The following is a 27,563-nucleotide window of genomic DNA, read 5'->3' as shown; positions in this document are numbered from 1 at the left end:
TACAGTTTTAATCCAGAAGGTGTTAGTGATAAAGTTATCAAGTTTAATAAGTTTGAGAAAACAGGGCTGCATTTTTGCATTTATAAATGAAAATTATGGGTGCTATCAGTTTTTCTAGCTGATATACAAGAGGATGTGAAATGTTGCCTTAAATTAGTAGTTGACTAAACTTCATTTGGTGAAGAAAATATTTCACTTAGGAGATTTTGTTTATCCTTCATTTGTACAATTGCCGTTTTCCCAGTACAAAAGTATTTCAATTACAAAAAATATTTCAAGTCTGGAAAGCTATAGTTTTCATTATCCCTTGAAATTTGCACCCAGAGTTACGTGGCCCTAAATGGCAAAGTCGGTGGGACACAGTAGCTAATTCTTCCCCTTTTCTTCAGGAATTTCTATGTTTGGAAAAGAGGACTCCTTACCTGGAGGCTGAGCTTGTATTTATAAGTAAGTGGGGGGTGGGGGTGCCTAGGTGGCTCATTTGGTTAAGCGTCTGACTCTCGGTTTCAGCTCAGGTCGTGATCTCGCAGTTGGTGGGATCGAGCCCCACATCAGGCTCTGTGCTGATAGCGTGGAGCCGGCTTGGGTTTCTCTCTCCTCTCTCTCTGTCCCTCTCCCTGCTCACGCACTCTCTCTGTCTCTCAAAATAAATAAACACTTAAATAAATAAATAAAAAATAAATAAGTGGGAAGTATAAATAAATAGACATTTAAATAAATAAATAAAAATAAATAAGTGGGATATAGCAAGACATGAAAAGTAAATTGCATAGGGATGAGGGGGCTTGTAGAAAGGTTTAGGGGTAATTAAACCTCTCTTTCATCTTTAAAAGGTAGGGAGGTCGGGGTGCCTGAGTGGCTCAGTAGATTGGGCATCCGACTTCGGCTCAGGTCATGATCTTGCGGTCCGTGAGTTCGAACCCCGTGTCGGGCTCTGCGCTGTCAGTTCGAATCTGATGTCTTCATCAGAAGACTCCAATCTGATGTCTTCAATGGGAAATAAGTCTTATATATAAATCCACCTTTCAATAGTCTACAAACACTCTTGTTGAACTGTAGAAAAAAAGTGACAAAGATTTTGAATATAATATTGACTTCCCTAATTTTTATTATTTAAAAAAAATTTTTTTATGTTTATTCATTTTTTGATAGAGAGAGACAGAGCATGAGTGGGGGAGGGGCAGAGAGAGAAGGAGACACAGAATCTGAAGCAGGCTCCAGGCTCTGAGCTGTCAGCACAGAGCCTGACACAGGGCTCGAACTCACGGACTGCAGGATCATGACCTGAGTCCAAGTCGGATACTCTACTGACTGAGCCACCCAGGTGCCCCCAAGCCCTCTGGGTGATTCTGATGCACATTAAGCTTTGAGAACCTCGGCTGTGTAGTTCCAAAGAAAAGATTAATTTCAAATTAAGAAGACGTTTTCAGATCCAGTTCAAAGCAGGAAAACCAAACAAAACACGGAAGGGAAGAATGCTGGATAAAAGCTTTTCTTCCTAAAATATATGAGAAGATAAATGAAGAGATTGCTGCGGGAGCACAGAGGTTCATTATAACTACTGGATAAAATATGATTTTCCATAATTTGGCTGAGCAATCTGAAAAATTATAGCCAACCTGAAGAAGAAAGGGCTACTTTTTATTTTGAACTTTTCATTTGGTGGTTTCTGTGTCTAAGTTCTTTGAGGAATTACTGGTTGTGAATATGGGAAACCCTCTAATAAAGGGTAAATACAATGAAATATGCTTTCAATATTTTCTTTCCCATCAACACGAAAATGATTGAAAACGACAGAATTCCCAAAGGAAATAATGTCAATATGTTCTTATGGTGCCTAGTCAGTCAATGGTCGATTTGACATGTGGCAAGGAAGAGTAGTTTGCTCGGAAGTGACAAAATCTGAGAAAAAAGAATTTTTTGTACCTTCAGGAAATGATCCTTGCTAAACTGATATACAGTTTACTGCAATACAGAAAGAAATACAACTACTTTGAAATTAAAATAGACCTGGGTGGCTCTTCCCACAGAGCCTGCCCCCTGCCTTGGTGAACAGACCAGAGGTCCACTGTGAACACAGGAGCTCCCAGGGTGCTGTCCGTGCCCCTGGCCGCTGTCTTACGGCAGTGAGGGCTGCAAGCACCACAGTGGGACAAGAATGTCCCGAGGGACCTTTTACTGTGGCACTGGATTGCCGCCTTGCCTTTTGGTGTTAAGGTCGTGACGGGTCAAAACTCTACCAGGAAAAACACGGCTTCTACCGACAGGAAGTCCTAGAGATACTGGTAAAAGTTAAATTTAAAATAAAACAAAAGGGGAGCCTGGGTGACTCAGTTGACTGTCCGACTCTTGATTTCAGCTCAAGTCATGATCCCAGGGTCATGGGATGGAGCCCCGTGTCAGGTTCCTCATTGAGCATGAAGCCTACTTGGGATTCTCTCTTTCTCTCTCTCTCTGCCCTCTCCCCCCACTTGTGCTCTCTCACTCTTTCTCTCTCTCAAATAATAAATAAATAAATAAATAAATAAATAACAAAAGAAAGAAGGAGCGGAGGGGACTAGAGAAAAGGTAAGAAATCTCCTTGAATTGAACATGCCCAAACAGGCACTTGAATTAAATGTTACAGTTTTTATAAACCCTTAATGCTAATATTAAGAGCCATGGTCTCTGTTGGGATTATGAAAGGGTTCCCCCCCCCATAAATTAGCAAAAAATAATATATGCTATTAAATCCACATATTTATTCAAACCTTTGGATAATGGTTAAGCATATGGTTTAGACACTTCAGATTAAGGTACAATCTCACACATTGTTAAGAAAAGAAACAAGAGGTCCAAAATGGAGTCACTTGTGCTGAGCCCCATGCCAGTGAAGCCAGACATAACACCTATCCTAATCACATTTTCAGCCTCTCCCAGGAGTGGAATTTAAACCAATAAGCCTGGAATTACTTGACCAGTACTAGTGAGGTCATCTGCCCGATAGACCTTAAAGGAAGGAGACCTGGCCTGAAACAATCCTTTCCTTTGCTTATGACTTGCTTGTCCCTGCCCCCTCCTACCTCTAAAAGGTTCCATTTTGTTTAACTCCTCAGCTCTCCTTCCTACTTGCGAAGATGGGATGCTGCCGATTCGTGAATCATCGAATAAAGCAAACTATATCCTCACATTTACTCAGTTGAATTTTGTTTTTTAACAACGCCCATAATTTTTCTGTCACCTTTGCTGCGAAAAGAAAGCCTCTGACAAATGGTCACACTTTCCTGAAGTGTGAAGAAAGAGAGGTGTGTGACTATTCCCTGGTGTCCTGAGCTAGCAGACCTGAAGATTTTGCCTCTCCTGTGGAGCCCCGGGACTGAGAACATGACCGAGCCCTGAGATAACACTAGTTGTGCAGCCAGTAAGGGGGTGGGGGGTGGTGGGAGCAAGGGTTCAGAAGACCATCCCCCCTATGCTTTCCTGCTAGACGTGGTACAGCTAACCAGAATCTTCTACCTCATTCTCTGAACTCCTGATGAATTTTCCAGAAGAACAATGAGGTAGAAAAGAAACTACTCTTTACTGAGTGTCTAGCCGGATGCTTTATGCGTGGAGTGCCACGTATGCAAAGCTTCGAGGTAGGATGTATATGGTTCACTTGCACGCACCCATCGTTGCCTCCCTACCCAGACTCCCCTTCCCGTCGAGGACGCTGGGCCATTGGCCCTGGAGCTGGCAGCATTTCCCCAACCCCCACTGGGTCTGGTGAGATCCCTGGCTCAAGCTGGGTTAGTCAGTTCTTTCTCTCAGGGGAGTTCTGGAACACAAGGAGGAGCAAAAGGAGTCGGTTAGCTATGGGAACAGAGCTGCAATGCCATATGTGGTCGTAGTTCAAGCTATGACAGACTAAAGCCAGACGCAGAGAAAACTACAAGTGAGCCAAGACAGATGGCTTGCAGAGAGAAGGGCAGACAAGGAACTCTACTGCTGTGTAGATGGCAGGAACTCTGATTTTCTAGTGCAATGTGGTGTGATGCCATTTCCTTTCTTAGAGACCTGAGGGAGGAGATTGAATCCTCAGTAAAGCTACCTTCTATTTATGTAAGGAGGTTTTGCCTTGTGTTCCTGGTGTAAAAGAATATATGGGCTTAACCCAGTCTGGGGATCTAAGTCTGTATGATATAATTCCCAATCTTCTTCTGGAAAGAAATTAGCATTCTTGATTAAAAAACAAAATTAAGGGCCCCTGGGTGGTTTAGCTGGTTAAGCATCCGACCCTTGATTTAGGCTAAGGTCATGATCTCATGGTCCAGGGGATCAAGCCCTACATCGGCTCTGTGCCGACAGCATGGAGCTTACTTGGGATTCTCTCTCTCCCTCTCTCTCTGTCCCTTCCCTGCTTGTGCACTCTTTCTCTCAAAATAAATAAATAAACATTTTAAAAAATAAAACAATTTCATGATAAACTTTAATGAAGAATGCTTCTGGGAAACCTGTCACCCACCCACTCAGCCAAGTGAGACAAAGGTGATCTTTTTTCTTTAAGTTTAGTTATTTGTTTTGAGAGAGAGAGAGAGGGAGAAGGGGAGAGGCAGACAGAGAAGCCCAAGCAGGCTCTACACTGTCAGAGCAGAGCCTGATTCCGGGCTTGAACTCATGAACCACGAGCTCATGACCAGAACCAAAGACGGTTGCTTAACTGACTGGGCCACCCAGATGCCCCAAGACAAAGGTGATCTTTTTTTTTTTTTTTTTTTTTAATTTTTTTTTCAACGTTTTTTATTTATTTTTGGGACAGAGAGAGACAGAGCATGAACGGGGGAGGGGCAGAGAGAGAGGGAGACACAGAATCGGAAACAGGCTCCAGGCTCCGAGCCATCAGCCCAGAGCCTGACGCGGGGCTCGAACTCACAGACCGCGAGATCGTGACCTGGCTGAAGTCGGACGCTTAACCGACTGCGCCACCCAGGCGCCCCAAAGGTGATCTTTAATCAAACATCTTTTTCTTTTTTTTTTTGAATCTTTTAAAATGTTTATTTGTTTTTGGGAGTGAGAGAGAACGTAAGCAGGGGAAAGGCAGAGAGAGAGGGGGACACAGAATCCAAAGCAGGCTCCAGGCTCTGAGCTGTCAGCACAGAGCCCGATGCGGGGCTCAGACCCACGAACTGTGAGATCATGACCTGAGCCGAAGTCAAATGCTCAACTGACTGAGCCACCCAGGCGCCTCAACAAACACCCTTTTCTTATTACATCTGGTCTAATCATCTAACCATGCAAGATTGCACTAAATCTTATACTTAAATTGTCTGAAAAGCTTGCTTTAGCAGGAAGCAATCAATCATTGTTCTGAGGCAGTGGTGGTCAAAATGTGGTCTCACCTGGGAACTTGCTAGAAATTCAAGTTCTCAAGTTCAACCCAGACCTACTGAATAGGAAACTCTTGGGGGTGGGGGCCAGGTGATGCTGACACATGGGAAATTGAAGAACGACTGCCCCGGGGACTCTGAAGCTCGTAAAGATGGTTGTTGGATACTTTCAAGAACCACTTCTGGGTTGGGTTGTATGGGAATGGAGAGACTCTAAGCAGAAACCACCTTTCCATATTCTTCTTGGCACACAGTGGCCTCATTCCAATGAATAAATTATCCTAAAGACAAGGGCTTTGAAATTTTACTGGGTGGACCCCGTGAAAAGTCCACCCACTGTTTATACCATAAACTGGGGTGGGGGGAGCTTCGGGAATATGACCCATAGGAACCCCAAGCTGCTGGTGAGCCCTGGCTTCCCCACTCAGGAGGAGGTTGACAAATAGGCCCTGCTGAGTCTCCCCTTCCAGGGAACATGCCCAAACAAGTCAGCAAAACTCTGCTTTGCTTGCAGTTATTAGCCATGCGTCTCTCCCACTGACACATTTAGTTTGGGGACAATGTCATGTCCCCAAACAGGAGGCCTTAGACTTGACAGATGGCAAGAGCTAGCATCTTTCTTTAGAATGAGGAGCAGAGAAGAAACCTTAATAATTGGGGGAACACAAAGTTGGAAAAGACAAAAATGGTTGCCTCCTCTCTAGACTATTCCTCACCAGCCCCCTCCCACCTTCATCAGTGGGAAGTTGTTTATTCTTTCCTTTGCGCCCCATGGCAGCACCCATCTTCCCTAACATCCTAATACATCATCCTTGCTTGTATATTGGCTCCTTAATGAGACTCTTTGAGGCCCAAAGCAATGATTAGTCATTTTTGTGTTCTCTGTGTTTGGCAAAATTTATGTGCTAAATGAATGAGCCTTAACTAGGGCTGACTCAGATGTTTGGGTGGGAAACGGAGTCAACCAGCAGATTCTAAGACTCATTCAGTCAAACCTTCCGACTATACAGATTTCTGTTGGACGCATGCTCGTGTTCTCCATCCTACTCCCCCCCCCCACCGCCCCACCCCACACACACATAAACACACATCTTGATGTGATTTCGGGCAGTTAAAATTTCCTCTCAGTTTAAAAATGCTTCAAAAAAATTTAAAAAAAATTAAAAAAAAAATGCTTCAAGTGGCTGTCAGAGCTAATTGCAACAGTCCATCCAAACAGAATCAGCGTCGAGATAACACCTTTAAAGGAAGGTGGGTACTATGCATGTGTAGGGTCATTTCTGTTCCCATCACTCAACCAAAGAAAAAATCTCGAGAATTCATACTGCAGTTTTTTCAACCTTGTCAGTTCCTTGGGGCTGCTCAGAAGTGTACCTTTGAGTTCCCAGCGAACAAAGATTTGCTAAGGAAAGGAGCCGTGTCAATAAGATTAGACACTGTTTTCTTAGCTAAGTGCACTGGCACCATTCAGGGACTTGAGGTGCCATTTACATATAAACAGTATAATTGCAGTGATAGCGGGAGCTGGCACAAATTAGGCGGGTGCCGGATATGCTAATTACAATTCTCTACAATCCAAGGAGGCTGTTTGGAAAGAGAATTTAGAATTGGAGAGAATTGAAACCGGTGAGGTTAAGTGACTTCCCAGAAGGTCACACGGCTAATTAATTGGAACTTGTCTGTGTGTTTGGAATGTACAAAAGGTTTGGCGTACAATATCTCATTTAACCCTCCCAACAGCCCTTGGGGGAGTATTTTATCGCTATGATTGTCCTGCTGTTGGCGGACAATGGAAGCTACATAGAGAGAAGTTCAGTCACAATTTGCCCGGATTCGCTCAGCTAGCAAGATCCCCTGTGGTCTGCTGAGATCTCAGCCGAGGTCAGTCTGGTCCCAAAGCGGGACATTTGCAGGTCATTCTTTGCTTACCAGGGGCAGAGCAAGGTTGGGTGTCCTGATTCTTTCAGTAAAAATAACTGTAAGTTCTCTACAATTTGAATTAGCCTTCGGGGCGCCTGGCTGGCTCAGTCACTGGTACATGTGACTCTTAATCTGAGGGTAGTAAGTTCAAGCCCAGCATTGGGTGTTTAGCCTACTGAATAAATGAATAAATAAATAAATAGATAGATAGATAGATAGATAGATAGATAGATAGATAAAGTCTTCTATTTAGTTCCCAACCAAATTCACTCTTATCAAGATTTTTATATTTCATTCCATTCCCAGGCTGTCTAAATAGCAACAAAGCTTTTATTAATATTGTGAATCAGGAGCAAATATTTTTACGATTTTCTTTTCCATGTTCCCCCCCATGGGAGATTTACAGCGTATCTAGCAGCAATCGATGTGGGATATTCTCCATCCTTACTTTTCCAAAATCAAAAAAGGAAACATTCACGTTTACATGTTTGGAGAGGAGTACTTATACTTTAGTACAGCAAAAGTATTGGATGAATGAATGAATGAATGAATGAATGAATAGATTCATTCCTCCTTTATTCAAGAAATTTCTTAGTGATTAGCAGGGCATCTCTCAGACTTACTCTGAAATGTGTATACAATCTGGTCCCGGCTGTTTGTGCAGGAAAAATATGGAAATGTTGCAATTCATATGCCACAAGCCCTGGTTCAGCATTCTGCTCCTGTGCTGTGTCCTGAAGCCAGCCGAGCCTGCAATGATAGGAAATGAGGATCGTCATGACCTAGAGGACCTCAGACAGCTTGGACAGTGTGCAGGGTGGAGGTCAGGGCTGAACTAGCGGCACCATGAAGGAGATGGGTGGCGGCTGTGCCTGGCATATTGAACTTGTTCAAGGAGCACATACTCTGAATTGATTGGCTTCTGCTTTGGGGAAGCAGAAAGAGAAGAAGACAAACATTCTGGAGCCCAGAACCAATTTAAAGGATCAGGAAAGCGGCACGGACGAGGGGCTTCTCTTCTTGCAAGCATCTGCTCGCTCCTCTGTCTTCTGAAGGTGCCTTCCAAGCAGAGTTTCAGGGACACGCTCCTGGCCATTCTTTTTCATTCATTTTATTTTCCAGTGAAAATCAATGTCCTCCAAAGCAGACAAACAGGGGGATGGGATTGTGGCAACTGTCTCCCTAGTCATTAATGTGGGAAAAATGCTATGGGAGACAAGGAGCTAAAAACATCCAAATCTGTGACCCAAGAAGCTAAGTCAATTCCACACATGCATGGAAAATCATCGAAAACCTCATGCACCCCGAAGATGTGATTTTCACATCTCGGATGCTATTACTAGTATTAAGGCTCTTGCAAGGCATTTCGTTAAGTCAGGATTGGATCTGACCACATTGTCTCTGTGCTCAAATAAACGTTTGAGACTGAGATATTTACAGGTTTTGAAGGCATGGACCAAATGCATGCTTCTTATTCATCCTATAGCAAGCACATGCAACCCAAGAGCATTCTTGGTGGGCTGGCGCTTGTCCGTTGTTTCTTCCACCGTGTAGCACGACGGGCAACAACTCCAAACCCAGCGGTGTTGTCAAATGGACACTGGAAAATCACAAGTCATTTCCCTCGTGCCTTAATGGGCTCTGTTTGCCCAAGTCTCAAAGAATCTAATTGCTTCTTCCTTTGCTCCTCTCAAATGACATTCTCACGGGGCCACATTTAAGTTTCTGAAGGGACCTAAAGACAGCCAATTTGGGGGTGGGGGGGCGCCTCGTTGGCTCAGTCAGTTAAGTGTCTGACCTCGGCTCAGGTCATGATCTCGCGGTTCGTGGGTTCAAGCCCCGCGTTGGGCTCTTTGCTGATAGCTCAGAGTCTGGAGCCTGCAGCCTGCTTCGGATTCTGTGTCTCCCTCTCTGCTCCTTCCCTGTCCCCCCCCCCCCTCTCTGTGTCTCGAAAGTAAATAAACATAAAAGAAGAAAAAGAGCCAATTTTTTTCAGGTTCTTAAGGTCAGCCCTTCCTTAGATCACCATACAGGGATAGGCTGTTTCCCCACCTTTTCAATTTCTAACTTCTACAGAATTCATTTGAGCAGAACTCATCTCTCCTGTATGCACTCCACGCGCTCCCAAAGGCCTCTGATTCCTGCTACATATAAAACTCTCCCTCCACCATCATCTCACTCATGAATGGAAATTCCAGAAATGCTCCTGGCTTTCTAAACCCAGAAAGCAGACGCGATATCGTTATCATCCGCCTGACGACCCTTAGTTCTTCCCTTCCAGTTGTCTCTCTAGCAGATCTGTCCTCTGTGCATCTTGCGAAGTCAGCTCCCTGTCACCCCTCGGAAAGGTCCACAGCAGCTCCGATGGATGCCTGACACGCCCGGGTCACCCCACCTGCAGGGAAGGCAGCTGTTTATGCCGCGAGGGAGCTCAAGGCGTGGCCGTGGCTGTGCACTGACAGAGCACTTCTGAGTGCAAAGCCTGCCTCCGCCCCTAAACAGTGTGGTGGCATTTGCTGAAGTACCCCTTTCCCTTGCTGCTCAGTTTCTCCATCTGTAAAACCAAGAGAACACGCATACCAAGGGCCCATTGATCCATGCCAGAAGCCTCATTTTCTACCTCCACCATCAAGCCTTGCCAGACGTAATTACTTCCCTCTGCATGTTTTTTTTCTTGTGTGTGTGTGTGTGTGTATATATATATATATATATATATATATACATTTTTTTTTTTTCAAACTGGAATACCTGTTTATATTTTTCAAGCACATTCTTAGCGGTTTTATACAGGAAGCTAAATTACCAACACAAAGCTGGTTGGAGGGCATGCACTCAGAGGTGCTGGTATCTTGAATTCATGATACATTGCTTCAAACCTTCATCCCCCCCCCTCCCCCCTAGCAATAGCTGATCTTGATTCAGGTCTTGCGGGGGTGCTGAATAATATGATTCTGTCTGTATGTATTAACAGTATTTAATACTCGCCGTACTACTTGTTTTGTTACTGGTTGTAATCCTCCCAACAGCCCTATGAGTTAGGCACCATTATTACCACCATTTTATAAGAAAACAGGGGCATGGAGAGAACGGGTAACTTACCCAAGGATACAAGTTGGCCACGCTGGGGTCTAGCACCAGAGCCCCAGCTCCCAGCTACTGCATCGTGCCTTCTCATAGAAGTAATGCGGCGAGACCTCGCCGCGGATGTTCACCGCGCTTTGAATCACGTACGCCGCCCCAAATGAACTTGGCTGTTTTGATTTTGCTCCTTGATATTTGCACGTTTTCCCCACGCTCGCTTCCCTCAGCTTAGGAGGAGCAGGGAAGGAACTAGGGATTGCGGATCTCCTCTTCGCCTTTGATGTCACGCGTCAACATTTTCTGCGGAAGTGCCAACACCAGGAAGTAATAAGGGTAAATAATAGGATAGAGGTCCTTGGCCATCCGTGCTTCTGCGAACACTATACCACGCAAGTCCTGGTCAAAGCAGCTCCTGATTCAAAAGGAAAGCTTCTGGGGATGCCACAGTCCTTGCTTCCTTGGTCATAGATCCACACCTCTCAAATTTTGCAGAAATACTCACCTGCTCCCAGCCGTTTCTGAATTTACAAATTCTTTAAAGGGTGTGAATCTGCTCTGTAATTCACTTTGAAAAGTTCCAGGCATCTAGGAGGTAGTAAATACTGATGCTTTGATTTTGATTTCTCCATGCTTCATTAACTGAGATTGTAATGAGTTTCTGTTTGAAAAGCTATAAGATAACCATTCTTCTCATCCATTTTCTTGCCCTGGAGGTATATATAGAAGCAGTATAAACGAAAGCTTTGGGCTCCATAATTTTCAGTGAATAAGGCCAAAATGAAATCCAGAAGGTTCTACTTGATAGAATGTTGTCTAAGATTCTAGAATCTTGCAGAATGAATAGATGGGAGGGTATCATCCCTGAAGAGGGATTTAAACAGACGACAATGCTATGTTGTTCTAAGTTACAAGTAGCAATGCCCTTGACCTTGATGATGCATCTGTAGAGCCTTTGAAGAGTGGGAGCAAGGAAAGAAAAAGAAAGGCAACATTTATGATTAAATAAAATCATGATCCGTGCAGAATGTTTCTCAGCATGTGGAATATTCAAGATACCAGACAACAACAAAGATGCTATTTTTGTCTTCTTGAAGAATAAAGACCAGAAGGAAAGCCGTAGTAATGATGGGAGCTCCTGCACTTCTCCAGTTCTGTAAGTTCTTAGCTGTCTTCCTTCTTGACACCTACTTGCTCCAGTGGTGAGTTCTATTAGTTAGGTAATAGGCAGAGATACACTACCTGCCCACTGTGTGCGGATTTCTGTATTGCCCAATGGCTCTGTACTTGAGAAGGTTACACTCCGTGGACGACAGCCAAGAATACATCTATAGAGCTGAAAGAGAACCCTTTGCCCAGATCAGAATCTGTTCTGTGGCATTTTTGGATACACAGCCTTCAGCATAGGCAACGCTCTCCCAGAGAATTTGCCATTGTAGTTTTAAAGATAGCCCATTCCATTCTATCTCGCTTATCTTTTTCAGGACAAAGACAATGAAAACCTTCAAATACTGTATTTCATTCCTTTGAAATACTGACTAGGCAATGAATTTTTATTTTATTTATCTCCTCATTCTATGCTTCTATGATTATTTCATTTTTCATTACTTGGTAAATTTCCAAACTCCTTGATTATACTTGAGAAGCACCCTACAGAGAAAACAGAAATAAGTAAACAAATTAGGCTGCATGGCAGAAAAGAATGGGTTCATGAAATCACTGAATGCTGCATCATAGATTATGAAATGACATTATGTTGGTGGAAAAATTAAGATACTCATGTCACTGTAGAACAAAAGTAATTTGGGTGCCTGGGTGGCTCAGTTGTTAAGCATCTGACTTTGGCTCAGGTCATGATCTCACAGTTTGTGAATTTGAGTCCCACATCAGGTGAGCTCGAGCCCCGTTTCTGGTAAGCCCTGCTTCTTTCTCTCTCTCTGTGTCTCTGCCCCTTGCTCACTTGTGTCCTCTCTCTCTTTCAAAAAAAAAAAGGTGGGGGGTTCCCTGGATGGTTCAGTTGGTTAAGCATCCAGCTTCAGCCCAGGTCATGATATCATGGCATGTGGGTTCGAGCCCCGCATCCGGCTCTGTGCTGACAGCTCGAAGCCTGAATCCTGCTTCGGACTCTGTGTCTCCCTCTCTCTCTGCCCCTCCTCTGCTTGCACTCTGTCTCTCTCAAAATAAATACACATTAAAAAAAAAAAAGAACAAAAGCAATTTTTGGAGTTAAAGATTGTCTATTCAGCATCATCTCCACTGTAGGTTTTGATCTGGGCAGCTATTAAGGAGGTTGAGGTGCTCAGAGACTTGTCTTTAAATAGATAATGATTTTTCAATATTTATATAGTCCTTTTCAAGGACAAACAAGACACATTAAAGCACGAAGGTTATGTTTCACATAGTCATAGATTTGTGAAACACAGAGTGAATACTATATACCATTTCAGCTTGATTCTTTGCCTTATGCTGGCCATCATAATTATCCGTTCACCAGGGGCAACACCTTGTGGCTGAGTAAGTCCGGTTTATTGCTCATGGCAGTGAGGGAGAAAGGACAACCCAGGAGCCTTCAGTAGGAGGGTGTGAAAGAAAACCCAGATTTGGTCTCGGGTGATTTGGGGGAGGGTGTAGTGAAGTGGGACTTTGCTGTTGATTGGATGATGTCAGGAAGTGGGCTATTTCTGAATGGGTATCTTAATAAATCTTATAGAAGGAGGGACAATGGAGCAAGGCTGAAGCTACAATTGGTAAGAAGCAGCAGTCATTCAAATTAGGGATCAGAGAGGGATATTTGAGCATTTGAGTGGTTTAGAAAGTGGTCGTGTTTTGTCTTTGTTCACACGGGACTACTGGGGGAGTGCTCTTGTTTTGGTCTTGACCCATACGATCCCAGAGTGGCCTTGTCTGATGCTGAGCCTCTGTGACACTGTTTATGTTTAATGGGAGAATACCATGGCCTGGTTTTGAGATCTGGGCCAGATCCCAGGGAACAGGGAGGCCTGGGTGATAGTGGAAGCCAGGTCCAGATGTCAGGGACAGGTTTTCTCTTCTAATAATCTCCATATGAGATTATGAGCCTCATCATGGCAGATGCCATTCTTTTCATCACTGCTATTCCCAATACCTGTATATAGCCTGGCATTTTCGAAGGTGTTCAATGAATAATCTTTGAATGGATGTGTGTATAAATGACTGAGTGTATGAGCAGGCTATGGAGATTCTTCAACAGTCTTCTAGCCGATTATATTTAAAAGAGTTAAACAAAACAAAAAGAGTTCATGTCTTCTTAGCGTAGGTGGACATGAATGAGTCAGTCTGCTCCAATCAGGAGACATTCTTACCTTGAGGAATGTGCATTAGTCATAGAGTGACCTTATGGCCTGAGCTGCCTGTTCAGGTCCAGTGCATGCTTGTTGTCTCATGTAATTATTAACGGTGCCCCTTCATTCTCAAATATTCTATGGTCTGATTACGATCTTCCTAATTACGGACTGGAGGACTGCTTCAGAATAACAACCAGTGGTCCCTGTCCTGGGGGTTCCTAACTAGGGACTAACAAAAGGACAGGATGGCGATGCTCTCCAATGCCTCTTACCTGCTTTTCAAATTCTTAGATCCCGTGAGCAGTATTTAAAGAGGCAAGTGTGAAACGGACTTACTCTAAGCAATACCGAAGGCCACTTAAAAAACATGATTAACTCTCAATAGTCTGCCCCGATAGGGTAATCAAGAATATGCATGACTAACATTTGTCATATTTATTCCATCATATGAACCTTTTTCATTATACTGTTCTGCTATTAAAATTGGTTTATATTGGGTGGTACATTTTGTTTGAGAATGAACAGAGGTGGCCTACAATTTGCTATAGATAATCCCATGTTGATAATTAAAATAGCATGGGCAAATTCACCTCAACCTCCAGATTCATGAAGCTGGGACATTCATTAAAGCTTATTTAAGTTCAACTCTCTAATTTTACAGATAAGGCCTCAAAGGTCCAGGAAGACTGAACTATTTTGTCCAAGGTAAAAGAACAAATCATTGTGATCAGGTACAGAGCTTACATTGTTATATCGCCTCATGGGTGAAATTCTCTTGACAGTAAGTTTACATAGAAATAGTAATCAAAATGTATTCATACGTGTGAACTTTCGTAGTGTTGTATTTCCTGAATTAATCAGGAAACTTCTAAGTACGATGTGCTATGGAGCCCTCTATAAATCCATTGTGCTATTTTTGCTTTCCATGTAAACAACTCTTATTTTATATGGAAAGAAGAGCACTGTGGTTGGGAAAGCCAATCAGTGAGATAAAGTGGTTTCTGGCATCTTCTATTTCACATCCCCATTTCTGTTTTGAAAGGTAGTAACTGTGTAAGTAGAGATGTAAATAATAGTGAATTACTACAAAAGCAAACACACACATGCTGTACATTTCAGAAGCTACATAGTGAAATCTGGAATGTTCTAAACCAAGGGAGACAAACATAACATATTAATTTCCCTGAGTTTTTCAGAGTATACATGCTGCTGATGAGGAGAGGTAGAGAATTTTGATTAGTTTCCCTTATTTAACAGTGTATTTTCCATGTGTGTGAAGCTTAGAATCTCAAAATAATTTTAAACAATAATTAAAAATATTTTGGGGGGCGCCTGGGTGGCTCAGTCGGTTGAGCATCCGACTTCGGCTCAGGTCATGATCTCACTGCTTGTGAGTTCGGGTCCCGTGTCAGGCTCTGTGTTGACAGCTCAGAGCCTGGAGCCTGCTTCAGATTCAGTGTCTCTGTCTCTCTCTGCCCCACCCCCACTAGCATCTCTCTCTCTCTCTCTCTCTCTCTCTCTCTCAAAAATAAATAAACATTAAAAATTTTTTAAAAAATATTTTAGCAGTTATGTTGCCAGAAGAAGGAAGCCCAAATTTTTAATTGTAAGTTTAACAAACATGTGAAAAGCTTTTATAAGGGAACACTGCCTCATTTAATGAAAGGAAGTCTTAGAATTACCAACGTTTCCAGACTCTCATTTTCTCCTTGCTGGGGGAGGGATGCCGTCACAACACCGACCACTAGGGGGCACCCCCCAACACATCTTACCTGTTTCCGTATAGGAACAGTGGATCTCAACTCTGTCAGTGCACACCCCCCCCCCATGAGAATCATTATATGCGTATCACTCCACTAAACATATTTTAATTTTAAATGTTTATTTGTTTTTGAGAGAGAGAGAGAGAGAGAGAGAGAGAGGCAGAGAGAGGGAGACAGAACTCCAAGCAGGCTCCACAAAATAATACGTATTTCAACATATATATAAGGCTTAGGTACAAATACTAGAAAATACATATAATGAGGTAGTTAGATTCTACACGTAGAAGCAATTTGCTAAAACACAAATACAGGTGGGTTATGGTGATGACTCATGTACCTTGAGTGGTGCTGCCATCAATGACAGAATGACTGAAGACGAAGAAGTCATTGTAAATCTAAAAGTTAAGTCAGTCATGACTTCTATTGTAGCTTCATTCCTTTTTTAAAAATCCAGCATAGGGGTGCCTGGGTGGCTCAGTTGGTTGGGCGTCCGACTTTGGCTCAGGTCACGATCTCCCGGTTTGTGAGTTCGAGCCTTGCGTCGGGCTCTGTGCTGAGAGCTTGGAGCCTGGAGCCTGCTTCTCATTCTGTGTCTCCCTCTCTTTCTCTAACCCTCCCCTGCTTGTGCTCTGTCTCTCTCTCAAAAATAAATAATAAACATTTAAAATTAAAAAAAAAATCCAGTACATATGGGAACGCTAAAAATTCTGCTTTATATGTGGAAGCATTGCATTTATGTGTAAAACTGTGCTATCGTCCAATGTTTGTGTCTCTCTCAGCCCCAAATTCATATGAAGGTCTCAGGAGGTGGGACATTCAGGAGTGATTAGCTCAGTTTGGTAGAGGCTTCATGAATGGAATTAGTACTATTATAAAAGAGACCCCAGACGGGTTGGCCTTGTGAGAACACCAGACACGTGACCCCATGTGAGGACACGAGAAGATGGCCATCTGCAGTCAGGGAGAGCTTGCACCCGAACTTGGCCACACAGGCACCCTGAGCTCAGTCTTCCAGCCTCCAGGACTGTGAGAAATAAATTTCTGTTGTTTACAAGCCACCCAATCAATGGTATTCTGTGATAGCTGCCCAAATGGACTAGGACAGTCACATTCTAGGCTCAGATAGTGACAGGTTTGTTTTTTGTTTTTTTAACCGACGTGAATGTTTCAGAAGGGCTTTTGGAAGTTGGACAGTATGTGGAACAATTCTTCTCAAGGGCATACTGTGACATTCAGCATCCCTGACCCCTCCCCTAAATTCCACAAGTGCCCCGCAACCCAACTGTCAAGATAAGAAAAAGTACGCCAGAATGCCCCTAAAGGTGCTTCTACACTCATTGAGAACCACTGGTCAAGGGCAAAAGGCCCTCCCTTCTACCCTCATGTGTGTCCTTCCTCTAGCTCTCAGAGGAGAGGGAGATTTGCCTCCTTCCCCACAAGACTGGCCCCTGGACAGCACTTTGGCGGGACGTTGTCTCCAGTTCAGATTTAGAGTACATCTCTATCTTGGTCTTTCCACGTCTGTCATCTGGAACTTCACACTCAGCATTGGAAGGAGTTTCAAAAAGGAACAGGAGGAAATGCAAATGATGAGCATATGACACCCAGAGCTGTGCTAGAAATACCAACACAGGGTTTCTAGGATGTGGTCAGACAGTTACCTGCATCAAATGTATTTGTTAAACATACAGATTCCAGGGCTCCACTCCACACCTTTGAAATCACATCTCCGGAGCATGTGGCCATAGAATCTGCATTTTTAAAAATGTCTATTTATTTATTTTGAGAGAGAGAGAGACAGAGAGCTCACACATGAGTGAGAGAGGGACAGAGAGAGAGAGAGAGAGGGAGAGAGAGAATCCCAAGCTGTGTCTGTGCTGTCAGAGGCTGACATAGGGCTCGAACTCAAAAAGTGCGAAATCTTGACCTGAGCTGAAATCAAGAGTCGGCTTTTCCACTGTTTTCAAAGAGGATTGTTTCTGATGATTTAAGCAAAGAATGATTTCATATTCTAAATGCACTTTTGTATTAAAATAAGGGAAAACACTGGAAAAGGATGTCCCTAGGTTTGGACAAGGTTTTGAGGGTACAGAAATTCTGCACATAATTCTGCCTGTGCATCCAGAGCAGTAAAGGAAGCGTAGTCCCACGTCATTTTATTCCCACTATGAGTCAAACAAGGTTTAAAAATATTCGTATCTCTTTATATAACTGTGGCGATACTAGATTTTCTAAGTTTTGCTCCAAGTTTGGTTTGCTCACATTTTAAAGAGTATTGATTATTCCACTGGTATTAAATGATAATGGTGATGATGAGAGTGATAATAATACCTTCCTTACCCAAGGGCACAGAGAGTGCTAATGCCTTAGGCAGCATCTGGACCCAGATTTCCCTGGTGTGGAAGCCTCAGCTCTTGTCACTATCCCACACTGCTCCTTGACAATGGATACAGTCATACCAAATTACGTACCACACCAACGATGCTGCATGCAGTAGGCCTCTGCAAAAGAATGAGAAAATCAGAACCTTGGTAGAGAGTGCAAGTATCTAGAGAGTGCAAGTATTTATAACACAGGGTTTATAATGCAGGGAACTGATTACAGAAAGGGGGAGGAGTCAAGAGCCCAACCGGGAACAGTGAAGGAACCCAGAGATCTGCAACCACAGGAAACCACCAGCACCCTTGACTGAGAGGCAACAGGCGGTGGCGAAGTTACCAGAAGCCATGGGGCATCCAGTGAAAGCTGAGAGAAACCCAGTCAGCCAGTGCACAAAGGAGACCAGGCCACTCTGAAGAAGCCACTGGAGGCAGAGAGAGAAGGTGATAACCCTGGTTTCTCCCTTGCTGTTACACTCCAGTCTCTGCGGGCCGCGCCCAGTCGGCAACCCCAGGAACCTGGAAAACCAACCTCATCAGTTGTTCCCTCCCCTGTACAGAGCAGGCAGGGAAGGGCGAGGACTGGGTCTGAGAGCTGACGGATCCAAACAGACATCCCCACGTGGGATTTTGTTGTTGTTTTCCAGAATACAGCACCTTATGGCTTCTTTAAATAGTAACCCCCTAACACCTTTAGACTTACTTGATGGAACAAAAAATTTTTCTTTTTAAATCACATGACTTTAAAAACATCTATTCATGCAAGAGGATATCTTTTTTATACCTGTAACGTACTGAACATTGGCAAAAGAAAGCATTATTGAATGCCTTCTTGCCAAGGGCCAGCAGAAACAATTGCCAGGCTAATAATTCAGGGTATGAATTTTGCTTGACTTCTTATCTGAGGAAAAGGGAAGCTGGTACAAATAGTACGGTCATCTGGCTAAAACTTTTGGAACACTAACTTACTGGAACATTTTACGGTGGCCTTTTGCGTGATTACATACGGTATGAGGAGCTTGGGCTAGGGGTCCTGGGCACAATTCTTCGGAAATGTAGGGTATTGGAGACTTCTGGGTCTCTGGAGGAAGTTCTAAGTGAAGGTCCTGGCCCCTGAATTACACAGTAGGTTGTGCTCCCGGACCGACAGCCAGTTTCTGATTAACGGCCAGTCACCCGAAGGGGAGAGTTGGAGCGCCCTCTAGGGGAGAGCTGGCTATCCCTGGGTGCCGGGCCTGGGCACCTCCCGCTGCTTTCTGCAGTCTCTTTTCTTCTTCAAATACTCCATGAAATACGGCTGTGGTCTTAGCAGACATTGCGTCAAAGGAGATTCAGTACAGATTATACTCTGTGTGTGCTGTCACACATTCAGAGGACTTGCCAGGTAAATGGCTCAAAAAACATGAACAGCAGCAGAGAGGTCAGCATTTCGGTGCCCTCAGAGCTCGGCCACAGAACGTGGCCCAGCATCACTGCCGGCATCTAAGGAGAAGCCGACAGGCTGTCTTCTGGGCGTATGACTCTCCTGACTTACAGTGATTTTTTAAAAAAGCACTTTCTCCTGCCTTTTTTGAAGGAGGCGGCTAAGTAGGGTAATTTGTGGTTAAGATCATAGACTTTGGAGCCTAGTTTTCCTTGTATCCTCCCAAGTCTATCCCCGTTTCTCTACCCCTACCACTACTGTGTTTGTTGCCACAGCCACTGACTGTTCCCGCTCATGGGCTCTCCGTCTCCTCCCTGCTGCCACCGCTGGGATCTTTCCAGGCAAATAAGATCAGCCATATTCACCATCCTCCAAAGGCTGCCCCAGCCTTTAGGATATTATCCACAGGGTATATGGTCCCACCAGCCCTCCACTGATATCTCACCTACAGCCCCTGCTCTGCAAATCCCCGGCACCCACCCAACGACAGCCCATCCTTGTGGGAAAACTCCAATCTTCCCAGGCAGGGTTGGGGAAGGGGTGGGGGGCAAATGCTCTCCGCAGCAACTTGTAATTCTTGACTATTCCTTTGCCTCCTGGCAAAGCCAAGTCTAGACAAGGGGCTGGGCCTTACTCCTTTGAGTAGCACTCAACACCCAACGCCTGGGACAAAAACTGGACTCAAGGATATTTGAAAAGCACTTTACAGTTTGCATAGCGTTTCTCACATCTGCTGATTTAATCCTCATCACGCTTATGTAGCGGTATTTTCTAATTATACAGGCAAGGGGACTGAGGCTCGAAAAGGTGGGTGGCCCACGTTAGACTCCCAAGGGACAGAACTGGTACTCAACCGGTGGTAGGACTGAGAATTCTACAGACTTTGTGTGAATCCCGACCCGGCCATGGAATGGCTAAAGCACCGACTTCACCTCCCTGCTCCCGTGACCTCATCCTTAAAGAAGACAGTAATTCCAATTCGGGCTTGTTGTGAGGATTAAATAAAACAATGCCTATGGAGTGTCTAACAGCGCCTGGCTCGCGGCCGGAACTATAAATGTGAGTTCCCTTTCTGACCCCAAGCTTGGCGAGCTGCTTCTCCTATTTCTACGGCAGTTCCTCCTTCTCCGAGCTCCGGAGGCCACAGGGGGTGCCAACTGTAGAGCACGGTGCCCGCTTTGACGCGATAGCTGCATAGGGTACCAGCAGTCCTTAGAGGAGTGTGGGGACTACGCGCACAGATGTGAGAAGACAGCGGGGACGGAACTAGGAGAACCTAGGAGGCAAGGGTTGGATGGAGGGGCCCGTGGGGGCCGTTGGTCAACAACAGAGGGGGGGCTGGGACCCCACTGCACACACCACCCAGGGGGCCACTCACGTCTCCCGGACATCCAGTCTCCCGCAAGTGGCCAGTGTCCGCCTCTCTGCCACCCCACTTCACCCTTGCTACTTCCTTCCCTCCCCAGCTCTCGGCACTGTCCTTAGAGCCTCAAAAAGCAAGGAGGGTCCCAGGGCGAAGAACGCTGGGGGCCGCGTCGGGCGCGCGAGCCCGCGGAGCTCAGGCCCCGCCCCCCTGCCCTCCAGCCCCCACCCCCGCCGCCGGCTGGCGGGAGGAGGGACATGCGCACGCGGTGGCTGGGCGCAGGGCGCCGGGAGGCGGGGGAGCGCGCGTGCAGTTCCTCCCCACCCGAGCTGGCGGGCGCTGCGGGGAGCTGGGCGGCCGTGGGCGGGGAACCCGACGCGGGAGCGGGGAGCGCGCCGCCAGCGGACTAGTGCGGGTGTGCGGACCCGCGAGCCCGGAGCGCAGCGTCTAGGGATGCGAGCGGCGGGGAGCCGCCGCGCCGTTGTGCCGGGTGAACTCGAGCGGCAGTGACCTCAGCGAGGGGAGAGCGGGACGACGGCGGCCGCCAGCCCCGCTGGGATCCTGGGGGCCAGGGGTGCGCGGGGAACGGCGGCGGCGCGAGAGCGCGGGGCGCAGACCGGGCGGGGCTGGGGACAGTGATGAGCGGGCGCGCGGGGAGGCTGCACGCCGCCGCCGCCGCCCGGAGCATTTGCCGCCCGAGCTGCTGCTCGCGGCCCGGGACCCGGCCATGGAGACGCTGAACGGCCTCGCGGGCGGCGGCACCCCGGAGGCGAAGCCGCTGCCGCCCGGCCAGCACCACCGCCACCATCACCTCCACCCGCTGGCCGAGCGTAGGCGGTTGCACCGCGCGCCCTCGCCCGCCAGACCCTTCCTCAAGGATCTGCACGGCCGGACCCCGGCGTCCGGCCCGGCCCTGGCCGCCCCCTCCTCGGGCCGAGCCCAGGCGCCCGCCGCCCCACGCTCGCCCAGCCTCGCGGGCAAAGCGCCGCCCTCGCCAGGAACCCTGGCCGCGCCCGGCCGCCTCTCTCGGCGCAGCGGCGGCGCCCCTGGCGCGAAGGACAAGCCGCCGCCGGGAGCCGGGGCCAGGGCAGCGGGCGGCGCCAAGGCCGCTCCGGGCCCCAGGAGGGTGGCGCGCACGGCGCCCGGGGAGCTGCTGCCCCGGGCAGGGAGGCCGCCGCCGCCGCCCGGGACCGAGCCGCTGTCCGTCGCTGCCAAGGGCCGCAAAGCCAAACGCGGCTCCGGGGCGCCCCCCGCCCGTGCCGCCGGGCCGCCGGTCCCCGCCGCCCCGATCCCCGCCGTGATCCTCGCCGTGACCTCCGCGGCCGGCTCCCCGGCTCCAGGCTCGCGCATCAGCCACACGGACAGCAGCTCCGACCTCTCCGACTGCCCCTCCGAACCCCTGTCCGACGAGCAGCGCCTGCTCCCCGCCGCCAGCAGCGACGCCGAGTCTGGCACGGGCTCCAGCGACCGGGAACCGCTGCGAGGAGCCCCTACGACGAGCCCCGCGGCTCGGGGGGCGCCTCCCGGCAGCCCCGAGCCCCCCGCGCTCCTTGCCGCGCCTCCCGCCGCCGGCGCCTGCCTCGGGGGTCGGAGCAGCCCGGGCGGAGTCCCCGCGGGGTCCCTGGGAACTGCTGTGGCGGAGGATGCCGGGGGACGCGCGCCGTTCGAGCGAACGGTCCCCGGGATCCCCAAGGACCCCGGTCTTGGCGAGCAGACCCGACTGATCCCGGCGGCCGCGGTGGAGGAGGAGCTGCTGCGGGAGATCGAGGAGCTGCGCTCGGAGAACGACTATCTCAAGGTGAGCAGCCGGCTCCGCCGCGGGTGTCCCGGAGGCCACCCCGAAAGGTCTGGGTGCGGGCGGGGACCCGCGAGCCCTGCCTGCCCGGTCCTGACAAGCCCGTTCTCTCTTCTGCCCTTCACTTTCCCGCCCCCGCACACACTGGGCATTGGAAACTTAAGCTAAAACTTCTGGAAGGAGCAGCAAGACCTGTGGGTCCGGGCGGGTTCCCACCCCACTTAGCTTTTCTTGTTTCTTGAAGTCTTGCTTCTTCCTGCTGACGTCTTTGCCTCTGTTGATGTGCCGGGAGAGAGGTGGCCAGAATCACATTTTGGATACACAGCCGACCCTCCGTGGGGCCAAAACATGCACACCCTCACCTGTGGGATCTGGCTACCCCTAGCCAAGGAGCTCTGGTCCCGGCCTAGGGCAGGTGCGTGTAGGTTCTGGAGCCTGCAGTGGGCCAGGCTGCGGATGTGCCAGATGCTTTTCCTGCGTTTACAGAACGTGAGACCCCCTCTATTTTCTCGGAGGGGGGTGCTCCCAGTGTTTCGGTGATACACCTTAAGTTCAGGGGCCCCATGAGGGTGGCCTGTGTCAAGGGACAAGGAGTTGGCAGGTTTGGCCTGCCTGTCCTTTGTAGGCGTCCACAAGCTGGTGTTTTGTGTCAGGAGAGACTGCTTGATTTCCCCCAGCACTCCAGCACTTTTGAGGGAATTGCCAACCTCTGCCCCCCTACCTCTGAGGATTTTTCCTAAGGGCCTGCTAGCTAGCAATGGCCTTTTGGTCTTGTTAGCTTTGGGGCACTCGATCTGACTTCCATCTTTTCTCCCAAGAGGAGGTCAGGTTGGTCCTGCAGAACAGAGGGCTTACAGTGTTGGGGGAAGGGGGTTCAAGACAGTTGAAGTGACTTGAGAGAAAATAAAGGGGGTAGTATGGGGGGCAACTGTTTTAATTTATTGTAGTGCTCAAGTTAGTGAATAACTACAGCGGTACCAATCTTTTCACGTTTCTGTTAAGATGATAACATATATCTCCCAAACCAGTGGATGTCCCTCCTTCATCTGGGTGATGTGACTTGTACTTTTTCTCAGCAAACACTGAATGTATCCAGATGAGGCCCAGGCTTTGGCCAGTGGGACCAAGGGCATGCCCTTTTAAGGTGGTTAAGTGTGAAGTTCAGACTGCTGACAGAATAGTATTCTGAACCTAAACTTCTTATCAGGAGCTGCTCTCCCCAAATGAGCCCAGCCGTTGTTTTGTCTGCAAAGATGTGGCAGTGAGGCAGAGGAGGGGTGAGACCAGATTGGGAGTTGGGAGTAAGATGTTTCAAGTAGTACATTTGCCTGTGTCACCCACTCTTACATAATAGACAACAGAACGATTTTCAAAGGTGCTGAAGAGAAAGGGCAGTGATAGCGTATGTGACTCCATTTTGAAATCGCCGCTTTTGTAAACCTTCAGCAAATGTAAACTCCCTAAGGGCCAGAAAGATTACCTTGTTCGGTTATAGCTCCAGCTCTCAGCATGATCCCAGACCCCCAGTGTTTCTGATTAAATGGTGTTTATCCAAATCACGACCTGCTAAGCGACAGAAAATTGAGGGTTTCGTAAAACATGTTTCTCATCGCATCTTTGATCTTCAGGTAGGCAGCAGTCATTTTAGAGTTCATTCTGAGGTGACTGTTTATTTGCTTTATCTTTTCACGTGGGTAGAGCCTCTGTGAATGAAATAGGTGTCTGACCCTGGAGTCTGATGTGGTATATTTGATATTTCAGTGATTCTTCACAACAACATAGGGTATAATTGTTGTTATATTTGTCATAACCCCAGTTTCACAGACAAGGATGCTGAGAACCCGGAAAACTTAAATGACCAGCCCAAGGCCATCCAGCTAGGAGGTACAGCTTCTATTTCCCCCGCCCCCGGAGCCTTTGCTGTTTTCACTGCACCAGGCTGCATCCCTGTTCCCAGCAAGCCTGCTTTTCTCAGCGTATACTGCTTGCTTTTGAGTTGTTTTATTAGCTTGAAATGTTCCCAATGTTTAGCTTTCCTAGGGGGCCTCTTTTCATTTTAGGCGAAAGGGCCATAATGAACCCCTCTCCACTAGCCAGTGTACAGATGGTCATATAAATCCCACTGACAGTGTTTAATTTGTGGGAAATGTTCAGTTGCCGTTTCCTGTGGAGAAAGTGTCACGGCCAACCGTTTACTCTGCCTGAGTGCATCTCCCAGCCTTTCCCCTGTCGGCAGGAGAGGGCAGGAGGTAGAGGAGCTCTGAAAGAGGCTGGGAAACCAGAAGTATGCTCACAAATATACGTGTGAGTTACGTGTTTCGTTATCCAGAAGCTAAGTTACAATAGTTCAATTTGGGAGAAAACACAGCAATCCTGGCAGACTTCTCTAGAGGTCAGTGAGCGTGCCCACTTGTGCACAATGGGGCTGTGAGCACAAGTGACCTCAGGAGTCAGAGGCAGGAGGCTTGCCTTGGCACAGGGCAAGTTTCTAAATTGAAACTTACCTTTGGTTGCTTTGGTTGCTTTTTTTCTCACAGTAGATCAATGTGCATCCTTGATCTGCTTTCTTAGAGAATGTGGTACAGAGCTCTTGTGATTAGACAGAGCATTCTTCTATTCAAATGTTACCTACCAAGAAGAGACTTGGCCCGGGCACTTTACGTGGGTATATCCTGGAGGACTGTGACCATGATAAGTGCCACATTCTTTCCCAAGTCAGTTCTGTCACCATTACTGCACAAGACTGTCACACTTCCTGAGCTAGCATGACCAAAGGGTAATCAAGCAGAATCATCAGGCCTGCAAAACCATAGGCGGATGTCTTACTGATGGAGACCTTCAAGTGGAATTCTCTTGGTTTTTAGCCACTGCTGTATTTTTTTAAATAGATGTCAACAGAGAAGTACATACCTTCGGTTGTGCAGTGTGGAGCTGCTTGGGGCGTCCCTGGCCCTGCTATCTCTTCTTCATCAGAGGGCACCAAGTTGACTAAATGAAAAATGCACAACTACTCAATCCAGGTGGCTGGCTTTTTGCGTGAAAACACAGGCAGGAAAGCAGTCTTGTCCCTTTACTCCCGATGAACTTAGATATATTTGGAAGTCTTCAGAAATTCAGGTGAGCAGTTGAATTCGGTTGTCCAAAGGCCTTTGCTCCTTTTTCAGACTGAACCCAGGCATGTTTCTCGGTGCTGAGAGCATCCACAAAACGCGGCTGGTGTGTTCCTGCCTGCCCACCTGCCTGCCACTGCCGTGTTTTGCCCAAGTGCTCTGAGATAATCGGACCAGCCTTAGTGCTCATTGTGAACATACTAATTATGTTCTCTGTTCCCACAGGGTTTTCAGGAGAATTTAATCAGTTGAATTTATTGACCTATTTTGAAAATGTTTTTCTTTTTTTTTTTAATTTTTTAAAAGTTTATTTTTGAGAGAGAGAGAGAGAGACAGACTGCGAGCGGGGGAGGGGCAGAGAGAAAGGGAGACACAGAATCTGAAACAGGCTCTAGGCTCTGAGCTGTCAGCACAGAGCCGGAGGCAGGACTTGAACCCAGGAACCGTGAGATCAGGACCTGAGCCAAAGTTGGACCGTTAACCGACTGAGCCACCCAGGTGCCCCCCAAAACGCTTTTGGAATTACTGGTGATGGGCTCACAATGTCCCCTCCGCATGTGCCCAAATAGTGTTCTCCAAAAGTGCCAGTTCCCTGCAGGATGGATGCAGGTGGGGCTGGGGGGAAGGGTTGCTTATTTTTGCCCTGCTTTCTCTGTTATTCCCTAAGAATTATTTCGGGTTAAAACAGAAGTCACTGCTAGCTACCAGGGCAAGCAACATCCGATCCTTTGAAAGGAGTGATTCCCTAAAGGAGATGATTGGTAAGGTCATTTTTTATTTTATAGGTTGCAGTGTATCACCCCTGATCCAGACTTACCAGCCTGTTTCTTACCGGAAGTAGTCTTTTGAGTTTCAAGCTCTGAAATGGTTTTGTTAAATTGGGCTGCTTGGATTCCAGGTGCTCGGCATGGCCCAGAAGGGAGACACTCACAGGCAAGAATAACACAGTTCTGAACAGCTAAAGTGTTGAGCTCCTCCTCTCCCTTTCTTTTGGAAGGGTTAAAGTGGACAGTGTTCCTATTCTTTCCTGACATTCCCCTTTCCACGCCCATTCTTTATTCAGCCTGTGAAAGAGCGGCTGTAATAATCTTAGGTGGCAAGATAATGTAGACCAGGACAAACAGAGCCCATCAGCTGCTGGGTGAACTGTCACTTGGTAAACAATGGTAGCGGCCCCTGTGCCTTCTTAGCTACAGCTGGGACTGTGCAGAGAACATTTTCATTGTCCAGAGGGAAATGAGGTGGATTATTTGTATATTACAACAGACAATAGTTTCTGTCTGCAAATCCCAGAAGATGGAATTATTTCAACAGTAGCCAGACGACTGCTCCCCCTCGCCAAATTGGGTCTGTTTAAAGAAACGTTATTAAAATATTAATGTAGAACTAGTTATTGATTTCGGGTTGCTTAAAGGAGGTTATTATTTGAATAAAACTATCAGTATGATCAAGAGTTTGCATCCCTTAAGTTCAGATACGGTACATTCAGTATCCACTGTGTTTTTAGTTTTTATTTGTGGGTAAAACTGTTTTCATTGGTGCATTCAGTATCCACTGTGTTTTTAGTTTTTATTTGTGGGTAAAACTGTTTTCATTGAAATGTGTGTCATTTAATCTTGGTTTACTCTAGTGCACACATGGTGCCTCATTATTTCTCTAATTTGATGTATATAATAAGGCTCGATCTGTTATCTGCAGGCAAAGGGGAGTAGTTGGGGAGCTTTGCTTGACTTCAAGATTCCATTTGATATATGAAATTTGAAAAATAGATTTAATTAAAAGTAAATTAGCTTTTTAGTGAGGTATGCAACAGACCTGATGTTAATTCAATATAAAACTTGATTAAGGGCAAGTTTTTTCTTAGTTTCTGTATATAAAAAAACAACAGCAATTTTCTACTTTTACTTACTCTGTCTAAATTATATTTGCCAGAAACATTATATGTTCTGCTTGATTTGGTTTTCTTAAACATTTAAATGGCAGACATTTTTAAGGTTCTGTAATACAATGTATTCTAAATTAGGGCATGCTGTCAGAAAATTAATGTAATGGTAGCTTGAAAATC

General features: G+C 46.8%; 1 protein-coding gene and 1 long non-coding RNA gene across 2 annotated transcripts in view; one reads left to right on the top strand and one right to left on the bottom strand.

Annotated features, from left to right (window-relative positions):
• Positions 1–742: 742 nt before the first annotated feature.
• Positions 743–20,775, bottom strand: LOC109248624 (uncharacterized). Its single transcript, XR_002072151.2, has 5 exons — positions 20,609–20,775; positions 17,770–17,930; positions 10,365–11,296; positions 7,889–8,015; positions 743–1,053 (listed from the first exon to the last, which is right to left on the bottom strand). It is a non-coding gene; the product is annotated as an uncharacterized LOC109248624 (long non-coding RNA).
• A 177-nt stretch (positions 20,776–20,952) lies between these two features.
• MTCL1 (microtubule crosslinking factor 1) overlaps positions 20,953–27,563 on the top strand; it is a 129,433-nt gene continuing 122,822 nt past the window's right edge. Inside the window, 1 exon segment of the mRNA XM_019418451.2 lies at positions 20,953–22,391. Coding sequence (XP_019273996.2) covers positions 21,321–22,391 — 1,071 coding nt within the window. The 5' untranslated portion in view covers positions 20,953–21,320.

This window comes from Panthera pardus, unplaced genomic scaffold, assembly GCF_024362965.1.
Source record: "Panthera pardus isolate Hobbes unplaced genomic scaffold, ASM2436296v1 HiC_scaffold_15, whole genome shotgun sequence".
Classification (NCBI taxonomy): domain Eukaryota; kingdom Metazoa; phylum Chordata; class Mammalia; order Carnivora; family Felidae; genus Panthera; species Panthera pardus.
The sequence above is the reverse complement of the archived record's forward strand: the minus strand, read 5'-3'. Positions and strand labels throughout refer to the sequence as shown.